The 21147-nt window shown below is 41.3% G+C and overlaps 6 protein-coding genes across 6 annotated transcripts; 4 read left to right on the top strand and 2 right to left on the bottom strand.

The window, feature by feature from the left end:
* Positions 1 to 74: 74 nt before the first annotated feature.
* Positions 75 to 4386, bottom strand: EAF01_009709 (uncharacterized protein). The gene is made up of 4 exons (XM_038917965.1): positions 4132 to 4386; positions 2811 to 3623; positions 539 to 2759; positions 75 to 416 (listed from the first exon to the last, which is right to left on the bottom strand). Exons 2-4 carry the CDS (start codon positions 3566 to 3568, stop codon positions 207 to 209), a joined length of 3189 nt encoding a protein of 1062 aa, XP_038766774.1. The 5' UTR covers positions 3569 to 3623; positions 4132 to 4386; the 3' UTR covers positions 75 to 206.
* A 166-nt stretch (positions 4387 to 4552) lies between these two features.
* Positions 4553 to 7733, top strand: EAF01_009708 (uncharacterized protein). Its single transcript, XM_038917964.1, has 6 exons — positions 4553 to 4887; positions 4964 to 5999; positions 6084 to 6561; positions 6625 to 6744; positions 6803 to 7005; positions 7053 to 7733. Exons 1-6 carry the CDS (start codon positions 4729 to 4731, stop codon positions 7541 to 7543), a joined length of 2487 nt encoding a protein of 828 aa, XP_038766773.1. The 5' UTR covers positions 4553 to 4728; the 3' UTR covers positions 7544 to 7733.
* Positions 7734 to 9337: 1604 nt separating this feature from the next.
* EAF01_009707 (uncharacterized protein) lies at positions 9338 to 10447 on the top strand (the record flags this gene model as incomplete). The annotated part of the gene is made up of 1 exon (XM_038917963.1): positions 9338 to 10447. The coding sequence occupies one exon, from the start codon at positions 9338 to 9340 to the stop codon at positions 10445 to 10447; it is 1110 nt and encodes a 369-aa protein (XP_038766772.1).
* A 1480-nt stretch (positions 10448 to 11927) lies between these two features.
* Positions 11928 to 12472, top strand: EAF01_009706 (uncharacterized protein; the record flags this gene model as incomplete). The annotated part of the gene is made up of 3 exons (XM_038917962.1): positions 11928 to 12003; positions 12056 to 12108; positions 12185 to 12472. The coding sequence occupies 3 exons, from the start codon at positions 11928 to 11930 to the stop codon at positions 12470 to 12472; spliced, it is 417 nt and encodes a 138-aa protein (XP_038766771.1).
* Positions 12473 to 14982: 2510 nt separating this feature from the next.
* Positions 14983 to 15829, top strand: EAF01_009705 (uncharacterized protein; the record flags this gene model as incomplete). The annotated part of the gene is made up of 3 exons (XM_038917961.1): positions 14983 to 15224; positions 15280 to 15395; positions 15447 to 15829. 3 exons carry the CDS (start codon positions 14983 to 14985, stop codon positions 15827 to 15829), a joined length of 741 nt encoding a protein of 246 aa, XP_038766770.1.
* A 3268-nt stretch (positions 15830 to 19097) lies between these two features.
* EAF01_009704 (uncharacterized protein) lies at positions 19098 to 20869 on the bottom strand. Its single transcript, XM_038917960.1, has 2 exons — positions 20641 to 20869; positions 19098 to 20593 (listed from the first exon to the last, which is right to left on the bottom strand). The coding sequence occupies exons 1-2, from the start codon at positions 20774 to 20776 to the stop codon at positions 19113 to 19115; spliced, it is 1617 nt and encodes a 538-aa protein (XP_038766769.1). The 5' UTR covers positions 20777 to 20869; the 3' UTR covers positions 19098 to 19112.
* Positions 20870 to 21147: the final 278 nt, after the last annotated feature.

Genomic DNA, 21147 nt, shown 5'->3' with positions numbered 1-21147 from the left:
TGGTTGCGTGCGAAGTTGATTCGATATCACGAATGCCGATACCAAAACTGACACCAATAGTAAATATCGATACCCATGCAAATCAAGAAAGTCTCGTTAATTTCTAAGATATCTTCGATACACTCCATGCACGACATTGACCATTTAATCATCAAAACCCTCAGATATCTGTCTAATCAATCTATGCTAGGATATCTGCCAGAACCCTAATTTTTCATTTCCACGTCACTTTCCTCATCCTCTTCACCATCCTCTTCACTTCCAGATTCTTCATCTTCCATATCCTCATCCTCGTCTTCATCTTCATCTCCATCTTCGTCATCTTCTGGGGCTGCTAGGCCGTAGTCGTCTTCGAAGCTTGCGAGGGTGCGGACTTGTGTTTTGAAGTTTAGGGATTGGAAGTTTTTTACTATTGCCTTTTTAGGGGGGATATTTGTTAGTATTTTTGTGTGTATGGTTTGAGAGTTGGTTGAAGGGAGAGAAACAAGTGAGTCAAATGGAGAGGTCGGAGTAAGCAACAAAACAAAAAAAAACATACCTCTTCCATAATCGGTGCACAAGTAACCATAACATTACTCATTCCCGGCTCAAAAGTCTTCAACAAAACTTCCTTCATAACTTCTCTAATCTCCTCTCTTCCCACATCCCTTACCTTCCTCAACAATTCTTCATTGTGGTTCTCAGGTAATCCCTTCATAACTCCTTTGACGAATTTATCCTGTCCAGCTTGATCCATCGTGATTTGTGTATTGACAACTTCAACCACTATATCACTAATAGCCGCTTCTAATGCTGAATCTTCCATTTTCTTCTCTCCTGAAATGTATTTTTCGAGGATTTTCTTACCGGCAGCGAAAGCGCGGAAAGCATCTGGAGAACGATAGACACTAAATTGGACAAACCCGGTATCAAGATCATTATGGAATGAAGATCCATATCCCAAACCTGTTCCACGAATAGCTGTCCACAAGGGACCTTCGACAGCACGTAGGAAAGATAGAGCGACGCGGAGTGCAGGGAGTTGGGGATCAGTGTAGGAACTTGGACCACGGGAATTTGTTAATAGGAAGGAGGAATCACTTGTAGGCATTGGGATGATGATAGCTCCTGCTTGGCCAAGGTTTTGCCCATCTTGAGAAAGAAGTGTGTATTGTTTGCGAATAGGAAGGAGATCTGTTTCTGGGGTAGGCTTATCGAGGGAAGAGATGAGTGGATTCCAAGCTTGTACTGGGGCTGGGAGTCTATTGATATCTGCAACGACGAGGGCTCGAATGTTGTTGAATTTGAAGATGGATTTGCGAAGAGATTCGAGCCAGCCGACAACAGTCTCTGGTTCTTTTTTGAGAAGCTTCTTGAGACGCTTCATGTAGACTGACTTGACAAGAGTAGTCCTTGCTTTCATGCTCGATTCGTTGGACATGTGAAGCATACCATCAGCGGTGTAAAGCATACCATTACCATCGCGCTTGTTGTCGGGAATGTCGGCGAGGATCTTAGTAACTGCAGTACTGAGACGTGTAGCATCAAAAATACTGTCGAACATCATGGTGCGAATCCATTCAATGGCTGTTTCATACTTCTCTCGCTCAACTCGAAATTGAATCATAAGACCTTCTGCGTCACCAAGGCTAGAACCACCTCTCATTTCGTATCTGATAGTGTCATGTTCTAGTTCTGTAACGACTTGCTCGAATTCTACTCTCTTTCCGTCACGAAGAATAGGTGTATCGAAGAAATTGTCCATGAATAAACTGAGCAGTGGTCTATGCTCCAGAGGGATCTCTGAAGTGCCAAAATGCATCGACAAGTGAACGAAATTCGTTGGAACATGCTCAAATTGTAAAAACAATGGAGATTCAGATGCTTGCGAATCAATGACCTTTTGAATTTCATTGGTAGGTGCGCCCAATTTCTTGGCCAAACCAGATCTAGCGGTGGTTGATCTGTGAAAGTGGATCGAGTCGGTTCTAGGAACGGAGAACTTCTGTAGAAGTGAAGCAGGTATTTCGGCATCATTCTTAGCAATTGCTGCCTTGAGCTTTTCAGCCAATTTCTTAAGCCCTTCTGGCCCTAACTTTTCCTTTCGCTCTACAACTCTAGCCTCTTCTTCTCTCTTTATCCTCTTTGACATCTCTTTTGAAGGAGTTCCGAGTAAAGAAACGTGGGGTGCATCGACGATCCATTTCTTCAGAAAATCTTTCCATTGTTGCTCACTCCATTTATCAAGTGTGTCGAATTCTGCATGTGATTTCAAATCCTTCAAAGTAGAACCATCTCTGTTACCAAAAAGGAAGTCATTGATGATGGCTTCAGCATAAAAACGCTGAGAGCTTTCGGCTTCGAAGTTGCATTGTCTGCGTTCTCTTTCGAGGCAGTTTTTCATGTATGCCATATCTAGGGGTTTCTCTGAAGCTTCCCTAAGAAGTTCAAACAGACGCTTCTCTACGAATGCAAGCTTTTCGGTTTCTACTCCAGTTGGTTGGAACCAAATCACTGAATTTGGTCTCGCATCCCACCAATATGAAATTGAACTTGCAAGCTCTTCTTTCTCAACCATGATGTTTTCAAGGATTGAAACAGAAGATCCAGCGAGATATGCAAGGAGAACATTAAGAGCACCTGTTTCGACAGCATCTTTACAATCAGGCCCAAACATACCAACCCAGATTTCTCCCATTGACTCATCTTCCTCTGGAAAGTATACAGTCTCTATAATGGTTTTGGTGAGCGGTGGTGGTTGAGCAGAATCCACCCAGGGCCTGAACACATTAGAATACTATTTGTTGATAGTTAAAACTGGACAAACTTACCTCTTGAATGGAGCTGTCGGAGATGGAATATCATCCAAGATACCCTCCTCAAAAGTGTCTAATATTTCAAGCAATTCCTTCTGATCGACTTCACCAATCAAAACGAGGCAAAGGTTTTTAGGTTGATACATCTCCTTATGGAATGCACGAATTCTCTCTGGGGTCAAGATACGCAAATTTTCCATCAAACCACCGGTCTCGTAACGAAATCCAATATTTTCTGGATAGAGAAGTTGCCTAGCACGGAGGTCCATGATATCAGAACCCGTGTTTTGAATTCCTTGCATTTCTGAATACACCACACCTGCATCGTTACCTTCGCCATCAACATGATGAACTTCGGTGTAACAGCCTTCTTCGGTAAGTGTTGGTAAGATCAAATGCTCAAGATAAACAGGAAGAATTTGAGAAAACCCTTCCCACCCTGCTGTCTCTAATGTATAGGCAGTGTGATCCGTAGCAGTCCATGCGTTAGTGTTAGAGTAAGCTCTAGTGGCAAGTTTATCGAGTAAGCCTTTATACTGGTAGCTTTTTGATCCCATAAAGCAAAGATGCTCCAAGGTATGTGGTGATCCAGAATCATCGAAAATCTCCGTAGCCAATGCAAAATATCCATTAACTTGAGGTCCCTTCTGATCAACCACAACAACATTCATGCCAGTACGTTCCGAGACATATTGGGTAATGTTGGTAGGGGCGTAATCAGTCTTGAAATTTTGCACCGTACGAAAATAAGTTTTCTTCGTTTGACTTGGCATCTTAATGAAGGAGTTGGGTTTCCAAAAATTAAGCAGCTCTTTGCTAGAAGAGTACCTGGAATATTGTTAGATTGGGGTTGATCAAACGAATTTCAATTTCATGAAAGTCATGTGTCAATGTTAAAGAAAAGCGTGATATCTATTGAGACAGAAACGAATAGAAAACTACAACTTTTCGGCTTGGAGTATTTTAATGATTGTAGAATCGAGCGATAGTCCGCATCACACAAATGACACAGTCTTTGGAAACTACTAGAGTTTCAAAGCCGGACTGCAGTGGATGAGAGGATGTATAGAATCAATTGGAATGGCGCAGTAAAGCATACCAGGACGAATCCACCGCTTGGTAAAGCACAACAGCAAGTAAAGGAATAATAACAATTGCCGTATACCAAAGTTGGCGGGGAACATTGTACCCCGCCATGAGAATGATTGAGACAAAAAACAACAACAAAGATACTATTCTAAAGAGGACAAAGATCTCTTGGAGGAAGATTTAGAGAATAGGGAGAACAATGTGATTAGAGGAAGAAACCTGCTAGTCTTGGCAAGTATTGTCGTACCTTTGTTGGGTATTTTGGAATCCAAGCCTGGTCCAACGGGAAAACTGGCGAATTGAGGTCGCCAGGGAAGATGAGAAGTAGCCTCCAACTAGATAGAGAGGCAAATAATGAATGTATAGCCTCGTATTTAGATATGTCGTTGAAACTTATGAATTCTTCGCAAAATAGAGAAAGACCAAGAAATTGGTGAGAAGAGTAGGTAGATGAATAGGATGAATGATGAACAATATAAATAAAATATAAAGTCAATAGTCTTGCGGCGAAAGAATGAATAGACGCCCTAGATAAATATCATTGGGTGATAACCCACATTTACCATATAAGCTTAACCGCGCGCTTGATAGCATCATTCTTAGTCATCAGATGATTATGCCATAGCTTCTGGTTCCACCTTGTCATCATCTCATTGAACAAGTTCTAAGAAAAATCGTAGTGATGTTCAGATAATTGCTAGGTAGGTACCTACATGAGTTTCACATCCCCAACTTTTGGTCGTCTTCGAAAATTTGTTTGGATATAACGGCTCAGTGCTGGTTGGAGCATCCTACTGTTCAAACTACCAGCAATTGAAATTCGATCTCTAAAGACTTTGACAACATGGCCTCGACAATAGCAGTTGATCAACTTAGCAAAACTCTCATTGGTTTTGCATCAAGTGGAGAGTTTCCTGATGAGGATGTCTCTGCATCTGCGGTTGGGAATGAAGCTCTTCCAGTAGCTATAGAAGCTTTGGGTGAGGCTAAATTATCTCTCGAAGTGTGTCTCCAAAAGTCCCCAGCTTTGTTAATCACTACCTACCCACTATTTGGTTTACTAATTGTGCCTCGTACAGACTGAAGTTCGTCAAATTAGTAGAGATTCCGCTGCCGATATCGATAAATGGATACAACATGCCCAAGCCCTCCAGGACGATATCGACAAATCAAGAAAATTGGCGAATGAAGTCGTTCAACAAGCAGAAGCGGATGAATTTCGAGTTACCGATGTACACAATCACGAAAATCATGTTGAACTTTTGGTAAAGGAGATTGAGTTTAATGCACACTTACTGGAATGTGCACAATCTATAAAGCGCGCGAATGATTCCCTGGACAAAGCTGTGGAACAGGCGGACAAACAAGAAATACATGAAGCTTTAAAGTCACTCGATGTAGCGGGTCATCAAATTGCGGAGCTTCCAGCGGAAACTACTGTAAGAGCGGTCCGGCTCTTGGATACACGATATTATGAGTTGAAAGAATCTTTGAATGATCAGCTTAGTGAGATTCGGAAAGCATTAATATATATCCAACCCAAAGAAGCTTCTATCACGATCCACAAGAAATTTGATGGTATTTCAACAACTTTGGATGATGTTGCAATTGGATTAGAGAGATTTCAAGAGCTTGACAAGTTTGGCAAAGATCTATGGGAGCAATTATCTGAAACAATTATACGACCCCGAACTGGCCTGGAATCATCACCTTCTGTTTTCCAAATATGTATTGAGAATAACACTTTGCGTGTTACCGAAGATCATTCAGATACTAGCATAAAATCTTTGTTCAAAGATCTCTTAGACATCATTCGCTTTTTGGACGAGAACCTGCCCAAGACAATGGTCGAGGCCTTATCTAAGGTTATGATGCCTGATCTAACTGAAATAATAATCGGAACATGGCTAGAGTCATCTATACCAACATCCCTAGACGATATGGTCGATTACCAAAAGGCTTTAGGTCGTACAAATACATTTGCCGATACTTTGGGAGAATTAGGATGGCCAGGAGCGGAAAGATTCGATGAATGGGTTTCCAGTGCCGCTAGAATTTGGTTGACTAAGAAGCGAGAAACATCACTGGATCGAGTTCGTAATGCTTTAGCCCTTGGTATGTTCACCTCACCTCTTCATCTCCCCATATAGATCCAGCATTAATTCTTTACGTATTGATACTAATGACTCCCAATGCTAGGCGTTGGCCAACCTCTTGAAGCTAAACGAGTGGAAATGCGTATGGTGACCCGAGATGACGGTATGCATGTCACTTCAAATGGTGAGACTGTAAAGGATGATTGGGGTTGGGGTGAAGAGGACGAAGAGGAAGAAACTCAACCTATTCAAAGAAGTCGAGCTTCTTTTGACGAGGAACGAAGGGCAAGCTCACTGTCCATTGCTCCTGATCCAAATATTCTTCAAGTAGATGAAGAAGATGCATGGGGTTGGGGTGATGATAATGAAGTTGCTGTCGAAACCCCTACCGATGAACTCCCCGACACACGCAGGGCCCTAAGGACTCATCATAGTCCCACCAGTCCTACCCACTTAAATGATCCAGCAGAGAGGCGAAACGTCACACTCTCAGAAAAGTATTGGACATCTTCTATTCCTTTGACGATATTCAACAACGTTGTTAGTATTTATGAAGATGGCGCCAGATTGATGCAGCCAGAGTACGTACATGTCAACTTTACTTCAAGTCAAATTTCGGTAAATCACTCACTAAAATTGTACAGAAATGAGTCTTCCCCCGTATCACCTGCTGCTGGTGGCTTGTCCAAGATTCCTACCTTGATTTTAGCAATGTATCGTGCGGTATCTCCATGTTACTATGTCGATGATCCAAAAGGCAATATGTAAGTCTTGAGTCTGGCATTGCACTCTCCATATTACATTTTCACTGATATTATCTAGGTTTGCTTACAACGATGCTACATGGTTGGTTGATAAATTGAAAAGCTTCTCGAGAGAATGGCATCTACGAAAAGACATACCCCCCCGAGCTTTGAATCTTGTCAATATTGATTCGGAGATTGGACCTCTTGAAAGTTTTGGAAAGAGAGCTTATAAAAACGAGATGGATACACAAAGGACAATCTTGCACGATTTACTTGGTGGTATGTATGCATAGATATTGTCTTGTGCAGTTATTAACACTATTTAGGTTCTCAAAATTTCGTATATAATGACAGTGAGAACGCAATCCGTGCTGTTATCAGTCATATCAATCAACAATCTGCCTCTTGGAAAGAAATACTTCCTTCATCAACTTGGACATCGGCCGTTGGTACATTAGTCAACACGGTAGCTACTAAAATTATCAACGATATTTTCGAACTCACAGATCTGGGAGTGGATGACGCTGAAAGAATAGCAGCGTTGATCCAACAAGTCGAGGCTCTAGAGTCCTTATTCAAAGAAAATGAGATTGGAACTTATGCAGGAAATTGGCTCAAGATGCAATTCCTGAGTGAAGTTTTACAGAGTAATTTGAAGGATATTAGGTACCTTTGGTTTGAAAGTCATCTTAGTTTGTACTTTTCGAAAGATGAGGTGCGAGATTTGATTGAATTGAGCTTTGAGGATAATCCGAATTCGAGATCGTTGATTAAGGATATTAAGGAGAAGCCGTTACCGGATGTTAGTCGTGTGTGAGGAATAGGGACTGAAGTGGAGGTCTATGCAAAGTGGATCGGGAGGACGGCGAGGACCTAAGAAAGCTTGTACATATCCTCGACCCTACGTTTTAAGCTGAATGCTCAAGCAGCTTTATAATTAGCTAGATCAAAATATACGTCGCTATTCCTATCGTCCTAAACTTTGTAGATCGAGTAATAATACATGAACGGAATTTGGATGAACCATTGTTACCTCTGTTTCTTTCAGATCAATCTAAGCATACCATTAATTTCCTGTCCTGAATGAAGGTCTCTGATTTTGAGTGTTCGGAGGATGAGATGTCTGTTTTTTTTCCCTTTCCGTGGCTCTCGTGACTTATGACTATATGAGTTTTGGGTTTTATTGATGGTGGTGGGTGTATGTGCGTTGAAATTTGACTAGGAGATATCTTCCCACGTCTTTTGGTTATCGAATGCCGGCTCACTAGTTCTCCATGTAAGAGGATGAATGACTGGATGAGATGTATGATGAGTAAAATCGGTATCACAGCCCGTTATATCTAGTCAACGGTCTCAGCCTCTTTATGCAGAAGGTGTAGAAGAGTTGAGGCGCGATGCGATGTGATGTGATGTGATGGATGTGATATGATTCACGTGCCTATGCGAAAGATTAATGAATCAGAAATATTGGATGCGGGATTTTGTGTGCGATATCTACGGTTCTGAGCGAAGCAATTTGATATTTACGAATAGTGGGATGGATTATCCCTCGGTTTTCCTATTAGGATTGCTTATGTGTAAAGTTTATTTGATGTGGTGATAATTATCGTAAATCGAACCCTTCTCGTAAGCACCAACAACAACTCCAGGGTAACAAGATACCAAAACGACAAATCCCCAATAAATAAATAAACAAATAGATAAATACCGTCGCATCCCGTTTCTCACTCCTCCTTTCCTCACTCTCGCTCTCGTTCTCGTTCTCATTCTCGTTCTCGCTCGCTCACCCAGACCACTTCGCAGCTCGCATAAGTTGGCATATCTCGCATACTCGACTCGCACTCGCAGTTTTCCATCGAACCCCTGAATCACAAACCACGTGCACAAGTCTAGCGTCAATCTTCGTATTCTTTGTATTTTCATTCGTTCATTCGTAAAGAAATATGGAGATATTTGTGGAATTCTGCAAAGCAGGCGTATTCGATACGTCGTATTTGGACGTAAAGCCTATTTGACGGATTGGAGGTATGTTTTGGGATTAGCGTGCTGGGGGTTAGGGCTGAGCTGAAGTTGAAGCTGCTTGTTTGTCGGTGGGATTGATGAATGGTTTTGGAGGGTTGTTGGATCCTGCGTTACGCTGTGCTGCGCTGTGCTGTGCTGCGCGGTTTGGGGTTAAGGGGAAGGAGAGGTGGTGAAATTAATTGAGGCTTGGCTTCGAGGTGTTTCTGATGTACCGGTAGATATTTATGGGTGAGTGGGTGGGTAAGGGTCTGAGTTTGATATTGCTAGATGGCAGGGAATGTAACGTCTATGGGAATTTTATTTTATAGAAATATCTTGAGGTTTGTCTTTTTCTTTTTGTTTTTTCGTTGCAGAGATTGGATTTCACTATTTATTTCACTATTTATTTATTTATTTAACTATTTATTCATATATTTATTTATCTGTTTATCTATTCATTTATTTATTCATTTGTTTGTTTCTTCATTCATTCTTTTTGGGGCATTCCCCAGACTTTACTTGGAAGATTGGAATCTCATATTCTTATATACACATGTATTTGAATCCATTCCTTCTCAAGCCCATCAATCACCTAGATATTCTATCGAAGATGGACGACTCTTCGCTCAGAGATCTACAGGGTGTTGGTCTTGAACAACAGAGCGAAGTCACCTCATCTATACCTCTCAATCTCGCCTTCACTAGTTTTTTGATCGAAAATTTATTTGCCTGGTTTTGGATGATTGGGATTCAATATTTCCTTTTTAAAGTATTATATCAACATCAACCCCAAAATCGACCTCGACATCGAAGTGAAAAATCCCTCCGACCTTCACGCTTCTCACATTGCGAAACTTCCACGTCAGATCTCCAAGCACCTTCACCCAGCGAGTCATACCTCCTCATCACCTTCTTCTGGCTCCTCCATGCTCTCCTCCATACCCTCCTAATATATCTCCTAAATACTTTGGTGTCTCTCCTCTCTACCCCCGAAACCACAAGCACTTATCTCGAATGGCGTTCTACAATCTACAATCTTCACTACTGGGTCTTTAGCACCGGCGACGAATCTCCCATTTACGGATTTACAAAACTTCTCGTGCTGGAAGTTCTCTTTTCATGGTTTCTCTCGCAAGTATCTCACTGGGTGATGGATACGATAATTCCTTTCTTGGGAGAGGTGCGCGGGCAACGTGATTTCCGAGGAAAATTAAGAAGCGCGGGAAGAAGAACGAGGGAAATTTATAATTTCATACTTCATGTAGATTGGAGCCATGATTTCGAGTTATCCCACTCACAATCGTCGAATGCTCATGTGTTAAATGGTGGTGGTGATGCATCGACATACCACGATGAAAACCCCAATCGGCAAAAAGAACAAATCATCGAGCTTTCTCGACAGCGAAGCGAAAGTTTGAGTTCGGACAAAGGGACCCAGGAGCGGAAGTTGGATTGGAAATTGATTATTGATGCGTCGGCACTCAATGAGATGAAGGAGATGTTGGGGCCACCGGGAGGCTTTGGGGAGTTGGGATTTAGTGTTGCGAAGGATAGGGTGTGTTTGGGGGCGGTGAGTAGTGGGTCGAGTTTTATGGTTACGTTTGGGTTGGAGGGGAGTGAGGGTGAGAGTGGTGCTGGAAGTGGGGATAGGGGGAGTGAAGGAAAGAAAGGAGAGAAGAGAGAGAGGAGGAGGGGAACGGAAATTAGGAGGAATACCTAGTGTAGGGATGTGAAATCTGAAAGTCGAATCAAGAAAATTAATTTAAAAGTTTGATATAGTTATTAAACATTATTGCTTTGTTTCCTTAGTATATAGAGAATGATATGAGATACCCAGCCAATGGCTACAATGTCCTTTCCCTCATGATTCCCCATGAGACAACCACTTCAGAATTATATACCTAAATCATCTCCTTGGTTCTTTCAAATCCCTCCCAGCACACACCGCTCTCTTTCATCCGTCAAGAAGCTCGTCAAATTCGTCTGGACCTCCCTCTCTTCTTCTTGGTTCCTATACGATAGCCCCTTTACAAATTCTACGAGATTATCAGATCAAATAGCAAATGGCAAGTGTCAAGTCACTCTCTTTATAGTAGCTGAAAGACATCATCCCCTACCATCAAGAATATGAACTCGTCTCTAGCACTTGAACTCAATGTCAGGAAGAAAACAATTGCTACGATAGAATTCAATTCCTTATTCTGTCCTATCATGTCGCATTCCAATGATTCCATCTCTATTGACTTTAAGATGGGATATGAATCCCCCGTTATCCCCCAGTCCCACTCTTCCTTTTCTTTCCCTTTAGAACTTTGCCTGAGCTAATTATATCAAATTGCATTTCCCTCCACTGCACGCACAAGTCAAGTCAACTCAAATTGTCATATCTCATTCTCGATAATCAAATCTTGGCAATGAAATGGTTTGTGAATACCTACCCGCACCCACTCCTCATATTTCGGAAGTCCAACCTATATGATTCGGGACAATGATCGAATTATCGCATTGCGCCTTGCGCTTTCTGCATAGCTAAGAATCCTACTTCATTGCTTCTTCGTCAAATGATGTTAAGTTTTTCTCTCGTTTTCTTTGGTGCTGTAGCCTAGTGATGCCCCTCTTTCAAGATATATTCTTGATTCTCTCCAGACTTGTAGCTATTGTTCCTTGAAACAGATAAAGATGCCCTCAAGACTACATACAGCTACGTCTATTCACTATCATGAATAAATTTGGAACAATGGATTATACACCCGACCTTTGTTCAGTGGTTACTAGACCTAGTCGATATGGAAGCTCAGTAGACATGAGTACGCAAACAATCTACTGTATTCATTGCGATACCGAGTATAAACTCTCTTCAGTATGTTTTCCAGTGTGTTTGATTTGGCATGGTATGGATATACATACCTGCTCTCAAACGGCCTTCGGAGTATCATCCTACAAAAAAAGAACCCGCTCGTTTGTCTTTCTTGCTCGATTTCCAAAGCAATTGATAGACCTTGTTTGAAAAGAAACTTATCAGAACCACGCATCGTTCATCTACGACTTCGAATACTTCAACTACCAAGTGGGAAAACAAGTTTTGGATACGAATCACCTAATACTATTCACATGGCATATGTATGTCGCGAAGCATATATGGTGGTAAAAGAAGAGTACAAGCAAGTCCTCAATCGGGGCATTGGATCTATTGTTCAGACATGTTTTACTTCGATATCGATACGCTTTATCTCGATGGTGGACCTATTACAAGATATTTACAAGTAAAGATGAATTGTGTGAGCTGGTCTTCCGATTTCCAAAAAGCTAAACATCTTGCTGTTTTCAGTTATCCAGAAGAAACATGTGGATACCCTCATCATATCAGGAACTTTCCGATACGTGAGTTCGCGTTTGGTGATTGGTTGTATTTTAGGTTACATCGTGGTAGTATTACCAATGTTATCTTTGTCAATAGACGCCATCCCTTGCCATCTATGATGATCTCACACTTATCGATTTACAAAATACAGCCTCATCATTGGTTATATATGGGAGTCCATACGAAACTATGGCCGAAAAAGCACTTCAACGAAAGCAAAAATCTTTCCGCATTCGATATTGTTCCCATAATACCAAGCTAGGACCAAGCTTAGCTAACATTCAAATTTTGGATACTGCAAGACTACAAGAAGCTGCTGCAATCGGTGGTGTGGCTCTTTTTGAGATGCCCATTTTTGAATACAAACCCATGGGTTTTGCATGACGACGAAGGCGACGGAGGAGAAGTTGAATGAACCGCAGCACAATATCAAGTCGATAAAAGTGAATATGAAAGAAAGAGGAGAGAGAGGGGGAAGATGCTTAATGGGAGTCTTCTGCCATCTAGACTTTTGAAGATTGGAAAATGAGTGGCTTGAAAAAATGATGAATTTGCAACGAGGCTCGTCCTTTGTAGAATCCGCTGAGCCAGTCAGTAGGCTGCGCACAAATTATCTGTACCCGTGGATTATCTGTCGAGACTTTAAAATTATCTACTCCATACGAATAATCCGCAGATTATCTACAAATAATCCACCTACCCACGAATAAATGGATTATCCACAAATATATAGATTATCTACAAATAATTTACGGATTATCTATAATTAATTCGTAAATATATAGATTTTTTTAAAAAAACAAAGAATCTTTGCTTTTTTTGTTTAAAATATAAAGCTATTCCCAAATTATTTTCCAGCCCAAAAGTAATCCAAGCTTAAATTTATATTAATTTTTATATTAATTATAAAATTATATTAATATTATAAAAGATTATGAATAGTTATATAATATATAAGTAGATAAATATTTACAAGTAATTTGTATTTACTTTATAAATTACTTATTTAAATTCTGAATTATCTATTTCATAAATAAATTATCCATGAATTATTTGTTGAGGTTATTATCTGCCCTGCGGGTACCCGTTGCGCAGCCTATTGGTCAGCCATCTTGTTCAATTCTAAAGTTGGTTTTTGTTGTCATGGTTGGAATTGAGATCTAGAACGTCTGATTGTGTGATTCTCAGGGAAGAGGTATCGAGCAACAGTTTTCCTTCTCTTGTTTTCTCTTAATAATTCTTATGTTCATCTGAGTTGGGAATAGCTTCACTCACTTTTTCCATCGACTGTTCAGAAATCTCTCGATGGCTTGATAACAATATCAATACGATACACAATTACCTTAGTGCTATCCATACTGGGCCCTCATTCCCACCTTCGTGAGTGGTTTACAGTAGATAAAAGTGTATCTTCACCGATGATAATGCCTTGAACCTGTCAGCGTAAGTTTTGTTTAGTGAAACGAAATTACTTAGATTTATTCTCTTCGGTATTAACAATCATGAAAGCTCTCGAAATCCAGACATTTAAGCAACGAAAGAACCAAGGGACCCAGGAAAAGATGAACTAAACAGTGATTCACAGTTAAGCATAATCTTGGCAGGCACGATGATTTCTTGGAGAAACAAGTAGGTGGTGATTTACCGGTACTGGTCTGCCGAAGATCAAGATCTGTCGAGGGAGAAGAGGGGCAGGCGGTGCTTAAGCGAAAATGGGAAAATTGGGTGGAATGGTTGGATTAATTTATTTGGGTTTGCGTCGGAGGGTTGAGGTATGAGGTATGTCATGCGGAAGCTTAAGAAATGGGCAGCGAATGAATTTGATAATTAAGTAATTAGAGAATTATATGGGGTTTGTTAGTTGTGGATTTGTAATGTGGTGTTTGTAGTTGATCAATATTTGGAGGGAGTTGAGGAATGTTCGCAATTCCGACAGGCTTTTTTGGTGTTGGGGAGGTGTGATGACAGGTTATTCTTTTCTATGTTTGTGACGAATAATATCTTTGCATTTGGAATGCCCAAGTTCGATATCATAATTTCCACCTGAAGTACAGGTTCACTGAAATTTACAGTATTTAATGCGGAGTTCACAATACACCAGGTTCTCCAAGGACGCAATTGCATTGCTCTAATAATGAGGTTAGTCGGTGCTTTGGACGAACCGCCGATTCAGGACAGGTGTAACCCTGTATACCAACGATTTTGAGTTTTAACCACAAACATGTATCTAAGATAGTACAAATTGGATACTCTTAAGCATAATTTCCTAGAATTTTATTCTCTTTTAAGTTAAAAGAATTAAGGTTAAAAGTTCAAAGGAGAAGTCCACTGTGACGCCAAGCGAATTTATGGATGGTCAAATTTTGATACGAGCCTCATTCATTTCACGTGTTTCTATATCTCATCTGAAATGATTTATCGCATATCGTATTCGGAAAAGGCCAAGAGATTTATATGCAACGTTGGACGGGTTTAGTCAAGATGCGATTGCCAAAATTGAAGAGTACTTTACATTGTCATTGTGAATGTCACAGTATGTGGAGAATCAGAGATGGGAAGTTATTCAGAGAAATGTCTTGGGATGGAAAAAGCCCGGCATAGGTAAACACCGAAATTGAGGCTCTTGGGAAAAAGAATCATGGCAATGCAAGAATACCTTGCTGGGGATTATCTGGGTGGATATACTTCTGGTGCTGATTGAATGCATCGAGTGATGATAGCAAGATAGCAAGATAGTACATAAGTATCGATGATGTCTTCTCTTTTAATCCATTATCGGCATCAGCATCAGCATCAGCATCAACAGCATCAGCTTCCACATTCATTCAATCATTCATTCATTCATTCCAATTCACCACAATCGTCAAGGTCATCATCTATTCCATTCATTCAAAATGCTTTTCTCCAACGCAAAGCTCTTTTCTATCCTCGCTGCCGTTGCAGTAGTCAAGGGTGCTCCCGTCGAGGAGAACACCATTCAAGCTCGCGCGGTCGTTTCTCACGATTCAATCAACCCATGGCCAGAAAACGTTCCTGGTAACGCCTTGGGTAACACTTTGAAGAAATTCGAGCCATTCCTCCACATTGCTCATGGTTGTCAACCATACAGTGCAGTTGATGGATACGGTAACACCAGGTACGAAACTCCTTTTCTCTCCCTTCTAATATCACTTTACTAACGCATCCTACAGTGGTGGACTCCAAGACTCAGGTAGCCCTTCAGGCGGTTGCCGTGATCAGAGCAAGGGCCAAACCTATGTCCGAGGTGGCTGGTCTGGAGGTCGCTATGGTATCATGTACGCCTGGTGTAAGTATCTTCATCATCCCCATGCATCTCACACAATCTAACCCTCCCCAGACTTCCCTAAAGATCAGCCCATCCCCGGAAACGTCGTTGGAGGCCATCGTCACGACTGGGAGCACGTTGTCGTCTGGGTTAACAACCCTTCCGTCGCCAACCCTGTCTTAATCGGCGCCGGTGCATCCGGTCACGGAAAGATGAAGAAAACCACAAACCCCCAACGCCAGGGCGATAGAGTCAAGGTGGAATACTTCACCACTTTCCCTACCAACCACGAGTTGCAGTTCACCGATACTTTGGGCAGAGATTTACCAATGATGTGGTATGACTTCTTGCCAGCTGCTAGCAAGACTGCTTTACAGAACACCGATTTTGGAAAGGCTGTCTGTCCATTGAATGATGCAAACTTCGCCAACAATCTCGTTAAGGCTGCTATCTAAATTTCCCTAGATATTCTGGAAAGATTTTTAAAGAATCTGGAAGTTTCAACTCAGAGATTCTTAGTTGCATTATTCGAGGACTTTTCTTTTTCTGATTTTCTCAATGGTTTGAAGTGGGTGTACGAGTAATGAATGGGAAGGCTTTGGGGGAAAAGATCATATATTTGGAGTTGGGTTTATGTTCTCTATTGTATTTCTTTATTGAGTTCTAAAAAGAAGCTGTAATGAAATTAATGTACCTCTAAACTACTGTTTTCAAATTCTTGATCCTGAAAGTTGAAACTGGATTATTATGTGGGCGGGAGCTTTAGCACCACAAGGGGTCTAATACTCTAGATCAACTACTGTTTAGGGCTGAGATTGACTGTAAACTTGATTATAAAAGCCAACAGCTTGTAAGAATATCTGTCAATTCGAAATTCTGTTTCAATCAGTCAATCCAAGGCGTTAGAGAGCATGAGATCAGGGGATACACGTGACCTAATTCTCTCCTGTTCAAACCAGATGGCATGGTTCTGGCATTCATCTTCTCCTACAGGAAACTAGAAGGTTTTACCTATTTTCCCTCTTCAAAATTGCCTTTCTAGTAGTTTGTTGCGACCACCAGCGGGTGCACAGACTCACGGGACACTCAAAAAGAAAGCACAATTTCACACCAAAAAGAGCGATTTTAAAAGTTTAATCAAAATTTGAATTATTATTGAATTCTTTCGAAATTGAACTTCATAGTTCTCAAACATAATGATTTTTTTCAATAAAAAAATCGAATAAAAGAAATAAAAATTAAAGTCTAAATAATTAATTATATAATTTCCAATTAAAATATTTAATAGGAAATCGTATTATTTGTTTTTTGAGCTTGAATCTGATTTCTTTAAAATGAAATTTAAATGTATTATTTTTTAATATTCGAAAAATACAACTTATCAATTTAATTGATATCAAATTGTATATTTTAATTTTAATTGAAGTTTGAAGTTGATAAATTTGAGTGTGAAATTGTGCTTTCCTGTCACGTTGTCCCATGAGTCTGTGCACCCACTGGTGGACGTGTGAGTAGACATGCACGTGATTCTGTGGCGCTAGCGCGTATTGCGTGCATCTAAACCTCGTTTTTCTCAACCCCCAAAAAGTATTAACAATGCAAACAAATACCATGTTTCGATCATATCATCTGATAACAACATACGTACTATTCCTCATGAGTTTAAGATACGTTGATTCACATCGCTGTCTAATCAAGTTGATTGATTGGCAAGTCAGCCATGAAACAATCAACTCAAGATCTCGAGCCCAGGATTAAACTATGACTTGCTTCTAAGATATGCTTAGTTGGCAAAACACCTTTATCGGAGAGATGATCAAGATCAGTAGATGCTTGCTTATCCTCAATTCAGTCATATCATGCAGATTATGAGGGTTACATGCATTATGTGTACGTTCTTGATCTAAGGCGCCACCATACATAGGCGCCACCAAACATTCGCAGAGCGTTTGTCTTTCCATTTGAAGGTTATTGTTATACACAGTGGGGAATTTATATGGCGATCCGCGAGTCTTTCTTCCTTCAAAATTGTTGTTGGTTTCTTGTAACTGTAAAGTCGGGCTGTAGCGCAGTCGTAGAGCCCAGGCTATATTTCTTTGGAATCCAACAACAGTACTTCACCAAAGGTAAAATCACACAAACTAGTATCAAATCTCACATTCATTCCCTTCGCCTATTTCCAACATGCCCAAAAATTCGAAGCCTCCCAACCTAGTTTGCCTAAGCAACGTAGCTTAAGGTCGAATGTCAGTACCCATGCTGTATATTGCATGCATTGCGATACTGAATACGAGGTCTTTGTTCCAAAATGTCCAAATTGCTCACTTCCTCAATTTGATGGTTCTATCCATCGTCGAAGAGTTGCGAATTACTATGGAGACAATTTCAATGACGGGACCACGTTCACTTGTTTCATGAAACTGCCGCTCTAGATTAGGGTCATGGTGTGGGAGGCATCGCTCCCTGGCTCACGGGCTGTACTTCTTTCACCCGACCTGGATTTTTGGACTGAAAGATTCAAGGTGTTGGGTTACACATGAAACTATACACGTCCCAGACTATATTTTTGAATCATCGAGTCCCGTTACAGCTTTGTATGTCTGCCGTGAGTCATTCAATGTCGTGTCTACAAGATATGTCCGAACTTTTGCGTCGCCAGGGACACCCTTCAAAACTTGGTTCAACCTCGACGTCGACACCTTGTACGTTAGTCACCACGAAGCTTGTCATCATGTGATACCTGGGGTCGAGAACTTGAAACGCTTAGCTGTATTTGCCGAACCTCTTCCGGTAACTGCCCTTGATAGAAAGTACAACAAGGAAGAGTGGTGGGATCATGAAATTCTTAGCGTCCTTGAAGCGTTTTTTGATAATTATCTACTCGTCGCAGGAAGTCTTGAGAACTTACACTCGTCACTCGCCGATACCCATCTAATACGCATCCCTATACACCTGATAAATATGACGATCTCTCATTCATTGACCTTCAAGATATCGACGCTTCTCTAAGTTGCTATAACAGCCCGTACGAACCAAAGCTTGAGGAGTCTTTTCCATCCACACAACAAGAATATGCTGCGCAGCTTCCAAGTCTAGCATCGATCAAATCTGATGTTTTAGATGAATACCGTAGTGTGACATATGGAGCACGAGTGCTGCCCATCGAATAAACTATCGTCAATTGCGAGTGGGAAGAGAGCGAGGGTGGTGGGAGTATGAATTTATTTGGGACTTTAGTCTCTTCAGTGAAGATTCTGTGTGTTTTATCATCTTGAGAAACATCTTGATGTTTGCCTTTTGCAAGAGTACTATTTGGTTTTATTTGGGGTTTTTCTTTTCTTTTGCAGGAGATATTGAATACAACCTCGAAAAAGAACGTTTTTCTGAGGGGGGTGAGCTGCACATTGCTACAGAACGGGAAGATCGTCTTCATACTACGATCAATGTTCAACGATTCTTCTTTTACAGACACTCAAATTGGCAACACTGTACACTAAGTATTTTCATTTTTGCTGTTTCCTTTGCAAATTATCATTTTCCATAATCTCTCACCCTGACTTTTTTGCGGAGTTCGTTCTCAGCTAGCCAGGCACTAAGCATCGAAGTGACAATTCTAGCCTACGATAGATTACAGTAGATCAAGGATTGTGAGGGAAAAAATCGCGCACTGTTTCTTCGAACGTTACAAATTTGAAATCATCACTTGCAAATTCATTATCATCAACATCAAACCAACATCTAAAAATTCTTCACAATCCTCCTCCACAACGGTACCTTTTTACCCACCTCACTCCCCTCTCCATCCTCTAAACTTGCAAACCCTCCCGCCTCCGTAGGATCCAAATCATCCCTCCTCCCCTCATCCAAATCAATCTCTCTCAAATCCCAAATTTTAGTCCTAAACCAGATCTTATACCCCACCCAAATCAACGGAAAAAGTGCCAACAAAATATACGCATCGACAAAATCCCCCGCACTAAATGGACTCAAAGTTGTCCATCCTTGTACCAATGCCAAAAAGACATTTGCCGCCAATCCAAAGTACGCATTATACGGATATGCGAACGAAACAAACGGTAAATCTGAAATTCTCCTTCCTTGTGCTTTCCACGCCGCACGAAAACGGATATGTATAAAGGAGATGGAGCCCCAAACGAGAAACGTCGAGACACCGGAAAGATTAACGATATAATTATAAGCGGCCCCGGCACCAGATGAAACATTCATCATACTCAACGCACCAAAAAGATTCGTAAAAATAATCGCATAGATCGGAACTCCTCTTTGATCCGTGAATCTCAAGAATCTCGGCGCGTGTCCTTCCTGTGCTAGGAACAAAATGGTTCGAGAACCAATATATATAGAACTATTCACCGCGCTCAAGCACGTCGCGAGAATAAACGCATTGATGAGATGAACACCTCCTTCCCACCCAGCATTTTGTATCGCGACGGTCATGGGACTTCTGAGCGCTTTGGATCCAGCACTTGCTAGACCCTCTGCATTCCACGGACAGGTCATTCCGAAAAACAGCGCAGAACCCATATAGATGAAAATAATGCGCCAAAACACTTGTCGAATCGCAAGAGGAACAGCATGTTTCGGATTTCGTGTCTCCGCCGCCGCAACAGCAATGGATTCACAGCCCGCGTAAAAAGTTGAACAAAACACAAATACTTTCGCGACTCCTCGAAATCCATCCGCAAACGCCCCAGGATCATGCCAATACCGGAACCCTAACGTATGGTCCTGACCTTTCAATCCCCCCGCCGCATAAATAATTGAGAAAATAAAAAAAGCCACCAAACCCCCCAATTTCAGCAACGCGAGCCAAAATTCTGCTTCCCCGAATGCAGCTACACCTAATAATTGGAACGCCAGAAACGCAAACCAGAAAATGAGGAAATAGCCCCAGAGAGGAATCGCATCGCTCCAGAAAATGAAAATGGAAGAGAGCGTGTTGTATTCATTTGCGAGGACAGCAGCCCAGATGATGAAGTAGTTCCAGCCGACTGCGACGCTGAAAGCGGGGTCGAAAAATCGTGAGGTGAGGGATATGAAGGAACCGGATGAGGGGTATAGTGTGGTGAGTTCGCCGAGGGATTGCATGATGGAAAAGGCGATGAGACCGATGATTCCGAAGCCGATGAGGAGGGAGGCTGGACCGCCCGATGCGAGGGCCCCGCCTGCGCCGACAAGGAGTCCGGGTCCGATGATTCCTGGGGGTGTTAGATTGGTGAAGTAAAAGGTGGGGGGTTGTAGATACCTGCTAGTGCCATCATACTTAAATGACGAGTTTGGAGACCTCGAGAAAGCCCGCTGTTGGGGTCAATGGGTAGGGTATCAGTTACTACATCGTCAGATGTATTCTGAATACCATCCTTTCTATCTGGAAGTGACATTTTTGATTTTCTCTCACAGATGGGTATTCTATTCTACAAACAATACTCTAACAAGATATATTTGGGGGCGAAAAGACAACCCAGTAATATAAATTGATGAGAATATACAGAATGAACATCAACTCGATTTCAGCAGCCTTTGGGATGTGATATATATCATATAAATACCTATGGTCACTCCACGGGATATCAGTGGACGACTTTTACCATAATTGGATAAAAAAATGATGCCATAGTCGGCCAATCTTTACAATCGCTTGAAGTGAAAATTATGGGACTAATGACTAAAATTGGAAAGGATCTTTTTTATTTGACTTATTTAACATTCTAAAAACAATAAAGAATCATAACATGGCCGTGATAGCGTTTGA

The sequence above is a fragment of the Botrytis porri genome (genome assembly GCF_014898465.1).
Source record: "Botrytis porri strain MUCL 3234 chromosome Unknown BPOR_014, whole genome shotgun sequence".
In the NCBI taxonomy this organism is placed as follows: Eukaryota; Fungi; Ascomycota; class Leotiomycetes; order Helotiales; family Sclerotiniaceae; genus Botrytis; species Botrytis porri.
This window is presented reverse-complemented; position numbering and strand designations above follow the sequence as displayed.

Bases quoted from the DNA above. Each gene is read 5' to 3' on its own strand.
- EAF01_009709 (XM_038917965.1), bottom strand. From the start codon at position 3,568: ATGCCAAGTCAAACGAAGAAAACTTATTTTCGTACGGTGCAAAATTTC. The intron at 2,760-2,810 runs GTAAGTTTGTCC...TAATGTGTTCAG, and splicing joins CCGACAGCTCCATTCAAGAG to GCCCTGGGTGGATTCTGCTC. The intron at 417-538 runs GTATGTTTTTTT...CCCCCTAAAAAG, and splicing joins GTGCACCGATTATGGAAGAG to GCAATAGTAAAAAACTTCCA.
- EAF01_009708 (XM_038917964.1), top strand. From the start codon at position 4,729: ATGGCCTCGACAATAGCAGTTGATCAACTTAGCAAAACTCTCATTGGT. The intron at 4,888-4,963 runs GTGTGTCTCCAA...TGCCTCGTACAG, and splicing joins AGGCTAAATTATCTCTCGAA to ACTGAAGTTCGTCAAATTAG. The intron at 6,745-6,802 runs GTAAGTCTTGAG...GATATTATCTAG, and splicing joins GATGATCCAAAAGGCAATAT to GTTTGCTTACAACGATGCTA.
- EAF01_009704 (XM_038917960.1), bottom strand. From the start codon at position 20,776: ATGTCACTTCCAGATAGAAAGGATGGTATTCAGAATACATCTGACGAT. The intron at 20,594-20,640 runs GTATCTACAACC...TAACACCCCCAG, and splicing joins AAGTATGATGGCACTAGCAG to GAATCATCGGACCCGGACTC.